At 38.3% G+C, this 21,420-nt stretch overlaps 1 protein-coding gene across 2 annotated transcripts in view; it reads right to left on the bottom strand.

The window, feature by feature from the left end:
• The window catches only part of UHRF2 (ubiquitin like with PHD and ring finger domains 2), an 81,049-nt gene extending 60,874 nt beyond the window's left edge, over nt 1–20,175 (bottom strand). The window contains exons 1-3 of one of the 2 annotated variants that reach the window (XM_086685229.1): nt 19,656–20,175; nt 12,694–12,927; nt 397–656 (exon numbers count right to left, since the gene is read on the bottom strand). In XM_086685229.1, the coding sequence (XP_086541355.1) occupies nt 397–656; nt 12,694–12,927; nt 19,656–19,808 (647 nt within the window). In that variant the 5' untranslated portion in view covers nt 19,809–20,175. The remainder of the gene's footprint in view (nt 1–396; nt 657–12,693; nt 12,928–19,655) is intronic. The other variant, XM_086685228.1, reaches the window with a different exon arrangement.
• Nucleotides 20,176–21,420: the final 1,245 nt, after the last annotated feature.

Here is a 21,420-nt window from a genome sequence, read left to right as displayed (position 1 = left end):
TGTGTATGTGAATTTTCTCAGTAAGCTACTCAACATTCTTAACCTCATCCTAAAAGCTACTACTCTACATGTTATTACATGCTTTCTAAAACATTACTGAATACATATAAAAAAAAAAAAAACCACTAATATCACAGAGGAAGAGACAAAGAGAAACTATTACATGCTAAATTAAGCCAGGTATTAAGATACCAAAAACAACAAACCACTTAGGAGCCAGAGATGACTAAGCATTAAGAAGCCCTTATTACAACCATTAAACAAAGGATAACAGACTGAACATGACCCCTAAAAGATTTCTTCAGAGAGACTATTATTTGAAAACAATCTTGGATGGAAGGCTTTGCTTCTATAAACAAAAATATGAACGAAGTCCTCAATAGCATGAGCACTTACTCATCATACTCGATATGATAAATAACGTCTTCATCAGCAGCAACAGAGTCTGAATTAGACGTAGAGGGTACACTGTCCAATTTATTTGTGTTCTCTTTGGAATTATGATTTACATTTCCATTAGTCCTTTTACAAGAACTGCCATTCTTCAGTGGAGTTTTGCCACGTGAATGTCCATCAGAAGCTCTAGTAACACTACGTATACGGGCTTCAAACCAAGCACCAAGGCCGACATCTCTGGCATCCACCAATTCATTTACCTAAAAAAAGTTTAAAATTAGTTAATGAAGCTTAATTTCATCTATTGCTTCAAAAACCATACTATAACTCAAGTTACTGTGAGAATTATCAAGGTTAATAACATTTGCAGCTATTCATGTTTAATTTCAAAGATTAGATCAGAACTATTCTTTTTGGACTATACTGTGAAATCTGTTATTTACTAATATGAAAATTAACTTTCCTTCCAATTTCGTTCAATGAAATAGATGTTTTCTTTTACTCCTTGCCTGGGTCTACATTAGACTTTTAAAAATATCATTCTTGTGTTCCCAAGAGTTGTTCTAGCAAGTCATTGAATAAGTACGTCACTTAGTGAAAAGCAGGGACTTCATAGTATTGTGCCTGTTATTGATTTGCTCCATTAATTTCTTCAGAATCCTAGCGATAACTTATATAGTCAGTTCAACAGAAAACAGTTAAGTATTAAACAGAAGAAACTTGAAAATGGGGGAAATTATACACATGAATAAAGAGAAGAATCTAGTGAACCTATATATATAAAATGGGGTAAGTTCCACTACCTGTTAATAATTCACTAACAAATGCATTATTTAGTATTTCAAAGAACAAAGAAAATAAAAAAGAGAACAGATGTATAAGATGCAAAATAGATGTAACTCAAGTCTAGTGGATGATTCAGAACTAAACCATGCAATCTGACAAAAGGAAAACTGTACGTTAGAAAATATGACTATCAGGAGCGCCTGGGTGGCTCAGTCAGTTAAGCGTCCGACTTTGGCTCAGGTCACAATCTCACGAGTCGCTGAGTTCCAGCCCGTATCAGGCTCCACGCTGACAGCATGAAGCCTACTGGGGATTCTCTCCCTCTCTCTCTGTACCTCCCTGGCTCATGGTTGCTCTCTCTCTCAAAATAAATAAGTAAATAATAAATAAATAAATAAATAAATAAATAAATAAATAAATAAACAAACAAACATGTATATGTACATATAAATAAAATATATACGTATATATATAAAGGTTTCAAACTACCAAGCTAACATACAAGGTAGACTATAGACAAAACGAAAAAATATTAACAATCACTGCCATTAGAGGTATAATATCTGACCAAAAGTACTGTAAATAATGAATACAACAGCAAATGAAAAGTTTCAAAGACATAATAACATCTGACATAATATGAGAACAAAGAGTTTAGGAGGACAGAAAAAGATGTAAGGGTAAACCAGTCTAGACATAAGAATCAGAGCTGAAACACGATATACTTTACATAAATTAATTCATTTGGACACAAATGCTTTTCTTCCTCAATAGTCACTGACAAATTTAAAGACATTTACTTTCTTACAGGCAACATTAGGTAAAACAAAAACTAAAGTTAAGGTCTATCATACTTGGGAGAATAAACTGAGACTATTCTTTCACAGCAAATCAAAATATAAGATTGTATGTAGCACTACATAATTATAGAAGAAAATGTGGCATGCAATGGATACTGAAATAGTAACAGGAAACATAAGGAAATCTAAAAATACTCCCACTGCTTATACATCACACATAAGAGAACTTACTATCTCAAAGAGGTAGGACATCCTTTGAGTACAGCAACCTGAGACTTATAATTGTAAACAAGATCTACAAATTTTCATTAAGCATATGACAATGTATATAACCTGGGTGGGGAAAAATGCCTTTTAATTAAAAAGTAAGGTTTTTGCACATTATGTGGATATACTAAACTAGGTCAAATTTGAATGTGTCAAAATGCATGCAAGAAGTTAAAGGTAAAGCCTAGGTTTTGAATATAGTATAGAAGATGGTACTTAATATGATTAACATGAAAATAGGATACTGCCATGGTAATTTCTTGGATTTCATGGTAATCCAGTTCAAATTCAGAACTGATTGATAAAAAGTTAGGATTTGTTATGATAAAAAACCCTTTGTAAAGTAGGTCTAGATGAAACATATCTCAGTAATAATGGCCTTATGTGAAAAACCCACAGCTAACACACTCAATGGTGAAAAACAGAGCTGTTCCCGAGGTCAAGAACGAGACAAGGATGTTCACTCTCAACACTTTTATTCAAATTAGCACTGGAAGCCCTAGCTACAGCAATTAGACAAATAAATAAAAGGCATCCAAATGGGGGCGCCTGGGTGGCTCAGTCGGTTAAGCAGCCGACTTCGGCTCAGGTCATGATCTCACGGTCCGTGGGTTTGAGCCCCGCGTCGGGCTCTGTGCTGACAGCTCAGAGCCTGGAGCCTGTTTCAGATTCTGTGTCTCCCTCTCTCTGACCCTCCCCCGTTCATGCTCTGTCTCTCTCTGTCTCAAAAATAAATAAATGTTAAAAAAAAAAAAAAGGCATCCAAATGGCAAGGAAGAAGTCAAACTCTCATTATTTGTAGATGACATACTATACACAGAAAACTTGAAAGACTCCACCAAATAACTGTTAGTGATAAATGAATTCAGTAAAGTCATAGGATACAAAATCAATGTACAGAACTCTGTTGCATTTCTTTTTGTTGTTATTGCATTTCTATACACTAAAGAAAATAATCTCATTTACAGTTGCACCAAAAACAATAAAATTATCCAGGAATAAACTTAACCAAAGAGGTGAAAGACCTGTACTCTGAAAACTATAAAACACTGATGAAAAAAATTCAAGACACAAAGACAGAAAGACATTCCATGCTCATGAATTAGAAGAACAAATACTGTTAAAACGTCTAGACTATCCAAAGCAATCTACAGATTCAACACAATCCCTATCAAAATACCAACAGCATTTTTCATAGAACTAGAAAAAAAAATCTTAAAATTTCTATGGAACCAAAAAAAGACCTCGAGTAGCCAAAGCAATGTTGAAAAAAGAAAAACAAAGCTGGAAGTATCACAATTCCAGATTTCAAGTTATACCACAAAAAACGATAATAATTAAAGCAGTATGATACTGGGGCACTTGGGTGGCTCAGTGAGTTGCACGTTCAACTCTTAATTTCAGTTTAGGTCATGATCCCAGGGTCGTGGGATCAAGCCCAGCATCAGGCTCTGTGCTGAGCATGGAGCCTGCCTAAGATCTGCTGTCTCTCCCTCTACTCCTTTCTCCTGCTTGCACTCTCTCTCAAATCAAAAAATAAAAACAAAAACCGAAAAACACCTAGTATGGTGCTGACACAAAAACAGACATATGGGTCAATGGAACAGAACAGAAAACCCAGAAATAAACCCATAATTATACGGTCATTTAATCGTTGACAAAGGAAGAATAAAGATCCAATGGGAAAAAGTCTCTTCAACAAATGGTGTTGGAAGAACTGGACAGCCACATACAAAAGAATGACACTGGACAACTTTCTTACACCAAACACAAAAATAAATTCTAATGTGAGACCTAAAATCATCAAAATCCTAGAAGGGAGCACAGGCAGTAATGTCTCCGACACTGGCCATAGTATCTCCTCAGTATGGCCATATGATTTGTCATAAATCACTATACTCAGGGAAGGGAAACAAAAGGAAAAATAAACAACTGCGACTACATTAAAATAAAAAAACTTCTGCATAGTGAAGGAAACAATCAACAAAACTCAAAGGCAACCTAATGAATGGGAAAAGATATTGGCAAATGACATATCCAATAAAGGGTTAGTGTCCAAAATATATAAAGAACTGATAAAACTTAATACTCAAAAAACAAACAATCCAATTAAAAGATGGGCAGATGACATGAATAGACATGTCTCCAAAGAAGACATACAGATGGCCAACAAACATGTGAAAAGATGCTCAACATCACTCATCATCAGGGAAATGCAAATCAAAACTACAAGGAGATATTACCTTACACCTGTCAAAATGGCTAAAATCAAAAACACAAAAAGCACCCAATGTGGGTGAGGATGTGGAGAAAGGGGAACCCTCCTGCACTGTTGGTGGGAGTACAAACTGATGCAGCCATTGTAGATAACAGTATAGAGGTTCCTCAAAAAGTTAAAAATAAAACTACCTTATTATTCAGTAAAGCACACTACTGGGTGTTTATAAAGGATACAAAAACACTAATTTGAAAGGCTATATTCACCCATGTTCCACCATTATTTACAATAGCGAAATTATAGAAGTAGCCCAAGTATCCATAGATAAATGAATAAAGACATGGTATATACACACACAGACACAGACACACACGTAGTATTATTCAGCCATTAAAAACGAATGAAATCTTTGCATTCCTTTATTTATTATTACTTATTTGCAATAACATGGATGGAGCTAGAGAGTACAATGCTAAATGGCAGTCAGAGAAAGGCAAATTCCATGATTTCACTCATGTGGAATTTAAGAAAACAAATGAACAAAAGAATAAAAAAAAAGAGAGACAAACCATGAAATAGACTGAACTACAGAGAACAGCCTGGTGGTTATCAAACCGGAAGTGAGCGGGGGATGGATGAAATAGGTGATGGGTTGGGGTGCCTGGGTTAAGCATCAGACTCTTGATTTCAACTCAGGTCATGATCTCATTCGTGGGTTCATGAGATCAAGCATGGTGCCTTCTCTCATCCCACCCTCTGCACGCACTCTCAAAATAAATAAATAAACTTTAAAAAAAAAAGGCAAACAGGTGATGGGGATTAAAGAGTACACTCATCATGATGAGCACTAATATACAGAATGTTGAATCACTATACTGCACATGTGAAGCTGATATAACTGTGTTAACTATACTGCAATAAAATAAATACAAAATCTAAACACCTCTACCCTGAATAAATAAACGGAATTCTTATATAAAAATCTTCCTATCACCATGGTGTGGGTGGGAGGGGAAGGTGGGCTCACTGACAAGTTATTTACGGTCTATCTAGAAAGAGGTAATCTATCCTCAGCCAGCAAGTACCTCCCCCAAAGAGGTCAAAACATCAAAACATGTAAAGATACAGGAAAACAAATTAATGGGGGAGAGGTGTTTGAACTAAAGTCATGAGATAAAGTTAAAAACAAAACAAACCCAATTATATAAATTATGTAAATATAAAAACCATAGCCACATTCAGAGAAGAATCTACCACATCCAAGTAGGTGATATAAAAAAAGAAAAAAGGAAGTATGGGAGGCAAGGAAAAATCATTAAAAAATGAAATATCAACAAATACTAGAAAATGTACTATATGCCAGGTGTACTCCTAAGCACTTTATATGTTCTGTTTAAAACACACCAGCTCTGCAGATAAACCTAGGTTTAAGTTTGTCTCTAACATCTACTAGATATAACCTAGAACAAATTACTTAACCTCCCTCACTTCAGCATCTTTATATACTTTGCTGTGTATTAAGAGATTGGGTGACAAAATCCACACGATGTGCCAACCTAGCAAGCATAGACACAAATGAAACAACTTTGCCTCCTTCTGCTAAGTATCAGTATGTCCAATTATAAGACTCATTAAACCTCAGTATAGTCTTAATACCATAGTCTTCTTAGTAAAGATATTAGCAGTTTACAATTATGCTCATTAACTCCTTTAATAACTATAATACAAAGTCATTCTTATTTTCCAACGAGGTACAGAAGTAAATACACTAGTCCTCAGAAGATACACAGCTAGAAGTGGGAACTGTGATAAAGCTGATACAGGTTTCTCTGACTCTGGGACTCTCTCATTATATCATGTTTTCTAAAATTTACAAATCAGAGTACAATGTGGTTCCATTTACATAGAGTTCAGAAAGAAAATAAGGGATGCAAATATAGGTTAAAGGTTATTAAGAGGTTATTAAAGGGTAACAATAGGATAAAGTTAATAAAAAGTGAAGAAATAATTACCATAGAAATTTGGGTTATTAGTGGGGCGCCTGGGTGGCTCAGTCAGTTAAGTGTCCAACTTCAGCTCAGGTCAGGATCTTGTGGTTTGTGAGTTCGACCCCCACGTCAGGCTCTGTGCTGACAGCTCAGAGCCTGGAGCCTGCTTCAGATTCTGTGTCTCCCCCCTTTCTCTGTCTCTCCCATGTTCATGCTCTGTCTCTCTCTGTCCCTCAATAATAAATAAACATTTAAAAAAAATTTTTTAGAAGTTTGGGTATTAGTTACAACTAGGGAGGAGGGAGTAAGAATCAAGAGGGGGCCCCTGGGAAGTTCCTGGGGGACTGCTTTATATTTCCTAATTTGGTGGTATTTATAGACATTGACTTCATAATATTTCACTAAGCTCTACTTTTTTGTATTGTCTATTACGCTTCATAATCAAAAAGGTTAAAAATCAAGAAGAGCTGCACTATATGTAAAAGAAAATACTAAAGTATCCAGGAATTTTACTAATTATTGTGAAGTTTCCTCTTTTATTTCCTATAATGAGCATTAGAATATATGTAAAATTTAACAGTGCCACACACTTAACTAAACTCTAAAGGGCTTATTATCGTCATCATTCCAGAGTTATTTAGGCCAAGATGACAGTCATTTCAACAGTAGGATCTACTGTGAGTCATTCAAAGCTTCTGCATCCAAAAACCAGAATTAAACTCTATTTAGGTATCAAAAGTCCACTGTGTTTGAGAAAATCACCTCTCAGAAACAATGGGAACGGATGGACCCAGCCTCTGCACAATCTTCCACAGGCTGAGTGTGATAATGATATCTAGTTTCATTATGAAAAGATGTCTGAAACTGACCAAATGTTGCTCAGTTACCAATAGGGCGAAACAAGAATGACGGTGGGTAAGAATTTCAGATTAAAATTCTATCTTCATGTATTAAGTTTAAATGTTTACCTATGCCACTTTTGAGATACTAACTTGAAAATGCATTTTTTTGTATCCACTTGAGGTCCAAAGAAAAGTTTAGGCAAAAAGGAAAGCCCCAAATCTGTTTGCTCATCCATAAAGCAATTTTAATTACAGACAGTCCTACGTCTATGAAAGGAAAATCTTTGCAAAGCAAAAGTGACATAAGCAGTAATTCAAGATAAAGGCAAAAAAACCCTCCCAATTTTACTGAGCTAGGAACAATTTAATTTTGATGAGACTTGCTTAAAGGAAAATATTCAAAACAAACCAATTTAAAGGTAGCAGCTTCTAAGAGTTTTCAGGTTAGCCAAAGATAAAGTTTTAATAGCTAACAACATTCCATGAAAACAGGGGGCAATATCATTTGTTTATCCTTGCATCTCTAATATCTAGTACAAATATATACTAGATAACCATTTATTCGATGAATGAATTACCCAGAAATAAGCACTTCTACGTCAAAAAAAAAAAAAAAAAAATCAGTGAAAATTTCAAATACCTATGACAATTACTAAGCTTAATGAAAAAAGCAAATAAATCTGTTACTCTCTTCAACTAGTAAGTTAAATGCAGCTTTGACTAAACATTACAAATAACAGCCTTTTGAGAGTTTAAGTTCCAGCTTGCATGTGTGTTTCATGTGTTTCCTAAATGAGGAAAGGGAGACCATGTAAAACTTGCCACATTTGTACCACTGGGAAGCAGCTGAACTAGAATTTGAAAGCAAGTCTGATGACAAAACTGAATACCTTAATCTCTACGCTATATATTAACATGAAATATAAGAGTTGTTTAAAAAGTTAGGTACATGAGGGGTGATTGACCAGCTCAAGTCAGTAGAGCATATGACTCTTGATCTCAGGGCCATTACTCAAGCCCCACACTGGATGTAAAGCTTTAAAAAAAAAAAAAAACAGACAAAAAATACTCCTGTGTCCTATACATAAAATCCTCTTTAAAAAGAAAAAAAGGGGCGCCTGGGTGGCGCAGTCGGTTAAGCGTCCGACTTCAGCCAGGTCACGATCTCGCGGTCCGTGAGTTCGAGCCCCGCGTCGGGCTCTGGGCTGATGGCTCAGAGCTTGGAGCCTGTTTCCGATTCTGTGTCTCCCTCTCTCTCTGCCCCTCGCCCGTTCATGCTCTGTCTCTCTCTGTCCCAAAAATAAATAAACGTTGAAAAAAAAAAATTTTTTTTTTTAAATAAAAAAATAAAAAATAAAAAAAAGAAAAAGAAAAAGAAAAGAAGAAAAAGAAAAAAAATGTATTAAAAAAAGTTAGGTGCTAGAAATAGTGGGCAAAGTAGTAATACTGAAAATGAAATGCATAGATCTGCTGAGAAAAGCAGTTTCTCATAATGGTCTTCTGAATTTGGTTGGAGACATGGAACGGTACTGAGAAATATGCTAAACAGAAAGAATTTAAGTTGACTAGACAGCTTAACCTGGACAATACATAAGCTGGCCCTCCTATGAAAATAAATTCTATACCTTCACTGCCCAAAATCTATCAAGTCAAATGTAGCAGCTTCTCAACTGTTACCCTTAGCCAAAAAGTCAAAATGTAAACTTAACATAGATACAGATGGCTACATACATATTTATGGATATATGGATATACAGGAATTATACATACATACACAAACCTCCTTAGTCTGGCATCTAAGGGTAATAAGAGCAATGATACTCCAGTAGCAAGAAGCATACCTAGTCCCCAGATCTTGGTTTCTAATACCATTCCCCAATTAAAGAATCAAGGCTCCTTAAGGAAATGGTTGATTCCAGGGCTGGGGCAGAAATAACTAAGATGAGCCTGGAGCAACTTCTAGGGCCAGAAAGAAGGTGCTTTAACAAAAACAAAAAAACCCACAAAAATGGAGGTATACTGAAGGGATATGTGGAAAAAAATATCCCTACTGATGTGAATAAATGACTAACAAAAAATAAATGGGGGAAAAGAGATCAGTCTCTCATGTAGAATTCCCAATACATTTTGTAGGTAATCTACCCTTCATGAAGTAGAGTTCATAACTCCCTCCTTAAATTTGGGCTACAGGTAGGGACTTCACCTCAAAGACTACAGCATGGAAAAAGGGGTAGGGGAAGAATAACTTCACAGTGAAGAAACTTGACAAATGTTACCTCAGCCAGGTAATTAAGGTTCATAGCAACAGGGATAACTTAACTACTGATGTAAAAACCCAAGCTATAATTAGCAAATGGAATGCTGATAGCTTGTGCCCTACATAGGATGTGATGAAAATAGCACTATACTTCTATGGTCTTCCTCCAAAAATATGTAAATCCAGTCTAATGATGAGGAAAACAAGATGAATACTAATAGAAGGGTATTTTACAAAGTATCTGACCAGTACTCCTCAAAACTGTCAAGGTCATCAAAAAGAAAAGTCTGAAAAACTGTCACAGCCAAGAGGAACCTAAGGAAATTCAACAACCATTTTCTATCGCACTAATGTAAATATGCTACCCTAGATGGGATTCTGGAATAGAAAAAGGACATTAGATAAAAGCTAAGGAGACAGGGTTCATTAATTATAACTAATGTACCATAGTATCATTAATGTAAAATGCTAAAGTTAACAGGGCAAACCAGGTGTGTAATATATGGAAAATTCTACTATCTTCCCAATTATGCTATAAATCTAAAATTGTCCTAAAATAACAAATTTATTTAGAAAAAAACATAGAAAATACTGGTTACTCAGAGGGATGAAATCTCCAAAAGGGGACTTTCAATATTAATAATTCTGTCTAAATTTTGAGTACTACATAAAAGTTTTTTTTTTAATTTATTTTAATGTTTTATTTATTTTTAGAAAGAGAGAGACAGAGCATAAGCAGGTGAGGGGCTGAACGAGAGGGACACAGAATCCGAAGCAGGCTCCAGGCTCTGAGCTGTCAGCACAGAGCCTGACGCGGGGCTTGAACTCACAAGCTGTGAGATCATGACCTGAGCTGAAGTTGGATGCTTAACCGACTGAGCCACCCAGGCACCCCCATAAAAGTTTTAATTGATATGTCTTCCTCATATCATGTTAATATTCCCAGACTTTACATTTTCTTATTGTAAGTTTTTTTTCTTTTACTAAATGATGGTAACAAGGAAAGCTATTAGTATTTAAAGAGTTCACATCATTCTAATAGGTTTATCTTCGTCTTTCCATATATCCATAAATAACTTTGTCTTCAATATTTACACTTTGTTGTTCTCCTGCCTATCTGCATCATCTAGAAAGACGTTAAGTAACAGCATTAACTGACTTCTGTGGCTCCTGTCTTTAATGGGAAGGCTTCTGGCTTTTCCCCCACTATTATATGAAGTATGGTTTAAAATATTCATCCACTCCCCTTGTTTCACTTACCAAGGATTTTTTAAAATTTAGAAATGGACCCCCCCTTTTAAGATTAGATCACTTATTTATTAATATGATGAATTATATTACTATATTGCGGGTTGGGTGAAATGGGTGAAGGGAGTCAACTGTGTGGTAACAGAAGGTAACTAGACTCTGGTGATCACCTTGTAGTGTTATCAAATTATAAAGCTGTACACCTGAATTTTAGGTGGCAAACTATAAAGCTATATACTTGAAACTTCTATTAAAAAAAAAAAAATCCAAATAATGAACTATCCCACTTCTTGACAAACCATACTTGGTCAAGGTATTATGTTCTTTTAACATATAATCATAATTTTATTTGCTAAATATAAGTTAGGTTTTACATCAATATGTAGTGATACTGGTGTCCTTTTTGTCATGTTTTAGCATCAGTATTATATTAAATTTAAAAAGCAACTGGAAGCTTTCCTTTTTTTTAAGATGTGGGTCAATTTAGATAATACAACAGAGGTTTAAGGTAATTTATCAGTGTAGCCATCTAGACCAGGTACTTTGGAGATATAGGTCTTGGTGGGTTTTCTTGATTCTATATACATATGGACTTTCTGCATTTCTCCTTAGATCAAAAATTATCTCTATTTGCATTTTCTTAAATAATTTATTTCAGCTACCAATTTTTTAAATTTTCGCTTTAAAAATGCTCTAAAAAATTGAGTCTAGGTCCCAATTTGTCCCAACCAGTATGAATGAAGAAAAATAGTTTTAAGGATAGAAAAGGATGAAGCAAAACTGTCAATTATTTCTACAAAATTTATTAGAATTTGAAAAAGTTGGTAGATACAAGGGTCAATAAATAGTATCAATTGCACTTCCATATGTATGCAAACAAATCACAATTTTAAAAGATAACCATTTATAATAGCATTTAAAAATGCAGCTACTAGAATAAGATATATAGAGAAAACTGATAATGAGGTAAAGATCGAAGTTGATGGAGACATTATGTTCAAGAATGAAGGTCAATTCTCCAAGTTACTCTATAGATTCAGTTCCCATCAAAATCCCATATTATTTATCTGCAGAGTTTTGGCAAACTAATTTTAAAATTCTTACATGCAAGTGTTAAGCAAGACACCCTTGAATAGGAATAGATCTGGGAGATGGGGGGTAGGGAGGTAACAGTCTACTAGGCTACTAGTACTTAGAATAGTATAAGCACAGAAATACACAAGCAGACCAATGGAACACAGTAGACAGCAGTTATGCAGCATCCTGTGAGTGAATGAGCACTATTTCTAGACAAAAATTCCTAAATGAAATTCTAGAACATGTGCACCTAGATACACAAAAGTTCAAAATAGCTGAAACTGGGAAAAGCCCAAATGTATCTATTAATCAAGGATTAAATATACTGTAGCATGTTAATAGAATAATGTAATCATGAAAAGTAAAATACAATTATATGCATGAGAATCAAAGCTGTGAAAAAGTAGAATTCCATTAGACAGACTTCAAATATAGGCAAAGCAAATCATTTTTTTAGAGATAACATAAGTAGTAACACTAAAGAAAAACAAAACGATCATGATAGTTTACCTCTTCAGATAAGAGGGAGATATGTTCTGGGAGAGGCACACAGAAGGCTTTAAAAAAACTGGCATTATTCTACTTAACCTCACTGCAATTACACAGGTTTTTGTTTTATATTCTTTAAACTGTACTTATACATTTTATATACATTTATCTATATACTTCACAATTTTTAAAGACTACTTTTAAAATTTAAAGTATCAACAGCTCAGTCTTTACTTGCAAATAAGATTGATTGCCATTTGAAACATTCTAAAGAGAACAGACATCTGTATTCTCACAACTATGAAGTCTAAAGAAGACAACATACCTTATATAGCCCAATGCCAGGATCAATAAGAAAATCACAAGTTGATGTAGACGGCTGACCAGAAAGTCCCACCCTTGGGGTTTTCTTTACTTTAGGTGGGCTATTAGAACAGGGCTTGGCCTGTACATCAGTCTGTTTAGATGTGCTAGGAAGATCAGGGTCTGGGCGAACTAGTAGCTGAATTATGTCATTCAGTCCAACATCATAGTCAAATAAAGTATATCCATTTTCCAACTAGAAAAAAAGAATAAAAAAGATTAAAATGCTTCTCTCAAAATTTGATCTTTCTACATCTTTAGTTACTCAAATGTCCTAGCCAAATTATTAAAACAAAATTCATAGCAATGCAATTTAGTGAACTTAAAACCATTCCTACTACTTTATGGCCTCTGATGTCAGCATCTTCTCAGGACCTCAATAAATTCTTAAGAATCATTCTGTATTACCTATCAGGAAGACAGATAGCCACTGAAACCAAGAATGTACCATTGCTTCTGTGACTTCAACACCCAGGCAGAAAAACTCTAGATTTCTCACCAGGTCTTATTTATTTTAATTAACAGTATCTGAATCCACTGTAAGAAAGGAAGGTGAATTTTGAAAGTAAGAGGTTTTATGATCTTGTGTTCATAAAGACATTAAGTTAAAAATTTTATGTTTCTGAAGCACTGTAATTTTTTTTTAATCAAAAAAAAATTGAAGAATAATTACAATTATTGTTCATGGTATTCCACTTGCCTAAAGTTCTCTAATTCTATTTGTAAAGGTTGTCAAGTTGTATCATAAAAAGTCTTCCAGGATGAATAGTGAATAAATTATCTTGCAACTTACCCATATTTTGGTAGAGACCTTGCCCACCTCCCCAATTTGCGGAAGTCCTAATCCCAAATATCTCAGTATGTGACTTTATTTGGAAACAGGATCTTTATAGAAGTAATCAATTAAAATTAGGTCATATGAGTGGGCCCTAAACCACTGTAATTGACATCCTCATAAAAAGTTTAAATTTGGGGGCGCCTGGGTGGCGCAGTCGGTTAGGCGTCCGACTTCAGCCAGGTCACGATCTCGCGGTCCGTGAGTTCGAGCCCCGCGTCAGGCTCTGGGCTGATGGCTCGTAGCCTGGAGCCTGTTTCCGATTCTGTGTCTCCCTCTCTCTCTGCCCCTCCCCCGTTCATGCTCTGTCTCTCTCTGTCCCAAAAATAAATAAACGTTGAAAAAAAAATTAAAAAAAAAAAAAAGTTTAAATTTGGAACACAGAAACAAACACAGAAGGAAGATGTGGAGGCAGCCACCTGAATGGAGCAATGCACCTACAAGCCAAGGAACTTAACAATGGATTGCTGGCAAACACTAGAAGCTGAAGGAAACAAGGATTCTCTATTAGAGCCAGGGAACATGACCCTGATGATATTTTGATTTCAGACTCATAGCCTCTGGAAATAGAAGACAATAAATTTCTATCGTTTTAAGCCACGTAAGTTTTAGTACTTTGTTACAGAAACCCTCGAAAACTAAAAGTCTCCATTTTGTTTCTTTATAAAATCAGTTGGCTATTTCACCATGATACAGTAATAAAACCAAACTCCATAAATATCAAAACTATCATTTCCCCAGAAACATTACTAATTTAATCACTATTCATTTCCCCCTCTTTGTATATCATTCCTGTCACCAATCCTCAACTCCCTAACACAATAAGGCCATATTTCCAAAATCCACCAAAGAAAGTTTGTCCATAAATATTGATAGACTTACTAAATGTACTAGATGAGTAATTTTAATTCAAGTGGTCCCAAAACACATCTAGCACAATCCTGCACATTACAGATGTTCACAGTTTTAACTACAATATGGGATCAAAAAATTCACAAATTTCCCAGGGGGGAATTAGACACCATCTCACAGGTTAGTTAACATGCTTATTCCAAATAAGCCTAAGGAGTCTCTCAGGTCAATAAGCAGATAAGTCCTTATAGGGATTAGAGATTGTTTTGTTTTTAAATAAGGTAAGCAAAGGAGTACTGATGCATAGGGGCACTTGTACCCCAATGTTTATAGCAGCACTCTCAACAATAGCCAAATTATGGAAAGAGCCTAAATGTCCATCAACTGATGAATGGATAAAGAAATTGTGGTTTATATACACAATGGAGTACTATGTGGCAATGAGAAAGAATGAAATATGGCCCTTTGTAGCAACGTGGATGGAACTGGAGAGTGTGATGCTAAGTGAAATAAGCCATACAGAGAAAGACAGATACCATATGTTTTCACTCTTATGTGGACCCTGAGAAACTTAACAGAAACCCATGGGGGAGGGGAAGGGAAAAAAAAAAAAAAAAAAGAGGTTAGAGTGGGAGAGAGCCAAAGCATAAGAGACTCTTAAAAACTGAGAACTGAGGGTTGATGGGGGTGGGAGGGAGGGGAGGGTGGGTGATGGGTATTGAGGAGGGCACCTTTTGGGATGAGCACTGGGTGTTGTATGGAAACCAATTTGACAATAAATTTCATATATTGAAAAAATAAAAAAATAAAAAATAAATAAATAAGGTAAGCAATATTAGCAAACAACAACTTCCTCTAATCCGGAATTCCTGGAGAAAACAAACTCAAGGAGCAAAAGAACTATACATTCACACCTTCATTTGACATCTCCAATACTCCTTTCCCCCAAAAAAGGTGAGAACATACTAGTTCTGGAATAGTTAAATAAGTACAATGTGATCAAACATACAACTATTGCACATTATGACAGTGTTCAAAGCAGAAAATAAAAACTCTGTTAACATTTATAGGGCATGCAAACCAAACCAAAACAGTACAGTACATGCAAATTAACTGGAAGGACATTTCCTAAAATGAAGAGAGCTGTGAAGGCAGTACAATAACTGGAAATCCAAAGTGCTTCCATAAACATTTTTCCATTGAAATCTGAGGCACAAGAGTCAGAGCGATAGTGGGGACATTCTCATATTCAATACCTCTGACTAGTTTCTACCAAGTGATTGGTCCAAATAACATAAGCTGCTTCAAACAGGATTTCGTTTGAAAGGAAAAGCAATGTGTGTAGTAAAACACGAAGCATATCAAGGAATGAGGCCCTATAATAGAAGTTAGGTTTACATTAACATGTAACTTTTCCTTCAATTATTCATGCTTGCTAGGAGAGTCACTTTTACCCATATTATCTACTCCTTCCCTAATTCATAGGTATTCAGTTTTCAAAAAAAAGTGATTATCAGCCATTGCATAGTAACTTCCACACAGCTAGGCTATTGTGAATAATGTTGGAATGAATGTTACTTGAAAAGTAGTGAAGTGCCCCCAAATTAATGAAAGTGCAGACTGGAATCACTGTCATTTATATTATACTGTAAGAAAGAGATTGAGTCACTTAGAAATTATAAACACCTATGTGTTTCAGGCATGTAACTATAGTCCATCAATGTCTCATAGCTGAAAATGTTTCCAACTGCCATCCTAGAAGACAGGGGCACAGTCTTAGAATACTAGAAAGGCAGGAATGGCCCTAGAATTTTTTTATTATTGTTTTTTGGTTTTTTTTGCCAGACTGCAGTCTTCAATTTGTATTGGGTTGAAGTCAGAAATTCCAGGTAACAGTAAGAACTAGAAAAGTGATGCAAGGGAAAAGTAGGAAGCAAACACCAACTGACAATTGCTGAGAAGTCAAGGGAGGAGAATTCATTCCAAAGGGGTTACTGATAAAGAATGCAGGTAGAGGGCATGAGGTTGACAAATTTTATGTATCTTTCCCATCACATATATAATATAAATATGACATACACATTCTCTTTCCCCTTTAGGCAAAAACTTTTACTTTGTAATCCATGTGAAAACAGAATCTAGGGGCAAAAGCAACTACTCCGTTTTTCTTCAGCTTTGGTTCATGTCCCATCTACAGTGATACAAATGAAAAAAAGAGGAGGGAACAAATTCCTTTAAAAGTAGGAAAGCTCCGGATTTTCAAAATATTTAGAGATCCATCAACCTAACTCTTCCCTAAAGACCCAATCCCCAGGATGCACACTCAAACTCCCAGAATAATGTCCAAGTGAGGTTACCCTACTCTAACCAGAACTCACAGCCCAGAATTGCTATTTTGACCCACAAAAGTGGAATCAATTACTCTGCTTCTCAAATTTAATTTGCATAGAGATCACCTGGGGACCTTATTAAAAATATGGATTCTACTTCGATAGGTGTAGCGTGAGGCTCCCAGGTGAAGCTAAGGCTGCAGGTCCTGCTGATTCAGGGACCATACTTTGAAGAGTAAGAAATTAGGAGACCGACTATTTTTCAACTCTGGTGGTCATGAGAATCTCCCATGCGGTCTTGTTATATTCAACCACTTGCAATTCTGGGGTGAGCTGAGCATCTATAATAAATATCCACAAGTGATATATACCAAAGACTATAAGTAACAGTCCTAACAAAAAGGGTGGGGAATAAGGGAGAAAGGGTACCACTTACATCACAGACACCATAAATTTATCTATGACTTTTTTTCTCACTATGTAGTAAGGGGTGCCTTTTTCTGATAAGCACAAAGGCAGTTTACAAGTGAGAGAAAGCCCTGTGATGCCAATCCAGTAGTTGTCTGCTATAGACATACTACTCTCTCCATGCACTGTGAACTCCAAAGAGATAATAATCACTGCCATGGCTACTTAGCTCACAGAGAAGTAAACAAAACAGAGCAGTGTCATCCTTCTGTCTTCAACTCAATGGGGCACCGAAGGTCCATTCCTCATCCCTACTGCTTTATCACTGAGCTGAAGAAATCAAAGTAGTGAGTTAAGAGTCCTGGGGGAAGAAGTACAAAAGGATAATTACCCTGAACAGTTTTTCCCTAAACCTGGAACTGACTTCCTGGTTTACTGGAAGTCTACTTTGTTGACCTAAATGTAACTCTATTTCTACTTTTTCCTCAAGGCAGCCATGTGCAGGTTCTCTTTTTGCATATTTGATAATTAGACTTTAGGTGTGTTGCCCAGAAATATATTCTCATGCTTCATTTCTCTCTTGTGCTGAAGTCACCTAAGTATCCCAGAATTCATGTACTATTATCCCTACCTAGAAAATAAAACTCAGAAGACTTGATAACCTAATTTTCATCTTTGACCAAAAGATAAAAAAAGGGATCACTGGAGGTACAGCAATATAAAGCTACATGGGGTTTAACATACACGATTTCAAAAGCAAGATTTACAACTAAAAATTGAACATGTGTTTTACAAGTCAAACAGCAAATGATCGACATAAAAGAGCTGCAAACACATATGAAAGATGCTACCACTTATTTGGAAACAAAATAGGGGCGCCTGGGTGGCACAGGTCACCATCTCGCGGTTTGTGAGTTCGAGCCCTCATCTGGCTGTGTGCTGACAACTCAGGGCCTGGAGCCTGCTTCAGATTCTGTGCTTCCCCCTCTCTGGCCCTCCCCTGCTCATGCTCTTTCAATAATAAGTAGACATTAAAAAAAATTTAAATAAATTAAAAATAAAAACAAATTAAAATAACCTTGGCACTTTCTCTGAGCATAATCTTGTTACTCTGAAATTTCTGGGTAGTTTTTGAAGCTAAACCTATGAAGAGAAGAAAAATATTCCTTTCAAATTCTTTGTGGCTATAGGAAAACGTTGGGGTGCCTGGGTGGCTCAGTAGGTTGGGTGGCCGACTTCAGCTCAGGTCCTGATCTCACAGCTCCAGAGTTCGAGCCCCGTGTCAGGCTCTGTGCTGACAGCTCAGAATCTGGAGCCTGCTTCGGAGTCTGTGCCTCCCTCTCTCTCTGCCCCAACCCACTCTCATTCTGTCTCTGTCTCTCTCAAAAATTAAAAAAAAAAAAAGTTACTTGCACCAAATCAACAAGCTACATTTATTCCAAACCACAGAACTGGAGCCAAACTGTGGTCTACCCAACTGGAGAATGCCACCTTTTTTAGTGAATTAAAAAATAATAATAAGGCAAAGACAAAATAGAGACCTGCCTCTAGGTATAGACCATGAGAGACTTCTGGTATAGGTAAAATATTCAATAGGTCAGGGCAGGGCCATACCATGCATGTACTACTAGAGACACCCACAAACACCCTCACTCACTGCCAATACCACTTTCAGCCTTGTACGTACCGCTGGTTATGCTCCAGTTGCAGTGTTAAAAGCTTGGGTGAGGGGGACATTAGAAGGTGAGAACAGGAAGAATAAAACAGCCTTTCGTACTCTTTTCCATTCTGAAAATAATCCCCCTTGCCTATACCTGGCAGCTTAAACCCGATTCCGAATTACATCAAAAGCTCGCTCCTTCAGCCCAAGTCTCCAATCTTCAAGACAGATTTCAATTTTAGAAGAGAAGGTGAAGGAAGGGAGCCAGAAGTTTTGGAAAACCTTCGAATCTTCAGTGTGTTCAAAACCCTTCACAGCGAGGAAGCAGAACTAGGGATCTTGTGCCAAAGAGGAAGCGATTTTTAAGTTTCCCCTCTCCTATCTGCGAGCCGCGGAAGCACTGCGAGCCGTTAGCCGGGACAGCCCTCCCCACCCGCACCGTGGCATGGCCGCCAGAGCCAGCTGCCCTCCCCGCCTCCAGGGGCGCCGGACCCCACTGAGCGCGGGAAGCGAGGGAACCCAGACGCTCTAGCGGGCTCTGCTGCGAGCTGCTCTCGCCCAGCTGAGAAAGAGGGGTGAGGTCTCTGCGCTCTGGGCGTCCCCTCCTCTCACCCCTCCCGGCGCACTTCCACAACGAGCTGGTAGGGACCCGCTGCACCCCCTCGGCGGGCCCTGGGCATGCGCTATGAGCCTCGCGAGCTGCCCAACCCAGGAGGAGCCAGGTGCTCTCTACACGCGCTGCGAACCAAGCCCTCCGGCCCGCCGAGCCCACGCGTTTTGGAGGCGCCCTGCAGCCGTCGCCCCGGGCTTCCCGAGAGGGTGCGGTGGGCACGCCTCACCTGCTTGCCCCGGTAGAACAGGCGCTGGCACTCGGGCCGCACGTCGAAGAGCGCCCACACCCGTTCGCGCAGCTCCTCAATTGTGGCTTTGCGAGACACGTCCTCAATGGTGCGCGTCTGGGAGCCGTCGATGGTGCGAACCTGGATCCACATCTTGGCTCCGGGAAAGGGGGCTGGCCCGGCTTTGTCTCCCCCTGCTCTTCGGACGCCGCGCCCCGCCCGGCCCGTGCGGCTTCCCCAGAGGCTCCGGCTCTCTGCGGGTGGCGGGCGAGCGCGCGCACAAACGAAGGAAACCGACCAGACGCTGGGCCCCACTGGCGGCGGTGACTGCTAGACCTCACGCCCGCCCAGCGGAGCCGAGAAGGAAAGGAAACCGGAACCAGTCGCAGGGTACGCCACTACCGCAACCGCCGCCTCACAAATAGGAAGAAGCCTTGTCTGCGCCGCGCGGAGTGTTTACTTATAGAGAGCTCTAGCTCCCACATGGAGGTCACGGCGCCAACCCGGATCTCGCGAGATCGACGCCCGGTTCCGCCTTAAAGAGGAAGCAGCGAGGGAAGAAGCTACAGACCAGAGAGAACTAAGATGGGCGGGTGCGGGGAGGGCGGGCTGAGGGGCGGGGCTGCCGAGAGCAGTTACTTGTCTCTAGGCCTGCACCTGGGCCCTGAACACGCCCTCTAGCCTTTGGGTTTCGGGCCGTTACAAAGCCTACCACAGGGGTTCCCGGCTTAGTACCGGTTTTGGGAGTGAGCAACTCCTCAGGTCTAGTGGATACGGCTTCTGTGATCTCAAAAACATGTCCAAAATAAACTCTGGCGTCCACTTGTATGATCATGAAAATGGGGGTGCGGGCGGGCACGGCCTAGATTTCTGAGAAAGCACACAAGGAAGTGAGCCTGTCCCACCGCGCTCGGCGGGACACTGCCCCCAATGGGGCCTGGCGGGGGCCCGCTGCCCAGGAAAGGACCCAGGATCCTGCTTCGCTAACTTCCCGCCGGGCCCGAATGCTGCCTTCACGTGGAAACCTGCTTCCTGCGGTTTTCCACAGCTGGGCAGAGGTGGCGGCTTCAGTTCCGCAGGCCGCTGGTCCAGCTGCTATCTCTCCGATCCAATGAGCTCACACCTGGACCTCTGGCCACAGACGTGTTGGTGTCGCCCCCCGGTGGGCCGCTCTCCAGGACGTTGTTTGTGAACCTTCCTTATTGGTGCGCTTTTGACCTAAGGGATGGAGGGGTCATGGAAAACACTTAACAAAGGATGCGGAACTACACCCCTCAGAGGAAAAAACTCCCAAGATCCTACCAGGAGTAAATTCTCAGGAATAGGCCTATCGCAGCATTGCTTAACAGTGGGTTTATTTAAAACGAAAATGCTTTCATAAGAAGGAAAAGAGCATATGAAAGTAGAAATACTTTAGAGATATAGGTATAAAATTATATATATATATATATATATATATATATACACAAGATTTGGACTTTATATTTGCCAAAATCCGTAACTTGAATATTCAGTCTGATGCTAATTATTACCATAAAGGCAGAGCAGCATTTTTGTAATAACCAATTCAAATAATTACAAGTACAGAGAAGTCCAGAAGTAACATTAAAAAAGGATGACCCAACATGGAAGAGACACAAAAAATGGAATACATACACATATTTTGGGTGTCTGCTCTTGCTGAAAATTTTACATTCACTTATATCCTCTAAATATAATTCATCTTGTCTGCTCCTGATTTAAGTAAAGCAAATATTGAATATTC

This window comes from Puma concolor, chromosome D4 (assembly GCF_028749965.1).
Source record: "Puma concolor isolate L17-30 chromosome D4, mPumCon1.1.hap2, whole genome shotgun sequence".
In the NCBI taxonomy this organism is placed as follows: Eukaryota; Metazoa; Chordata; class Mammalia; order Carnivora; family Felidae; genus Puma; species Puma concolor.
Note: the sequence above shows the minus strand (reverse complement) of the source record. Positions and strands in the feature narration are given on the sequence as shown.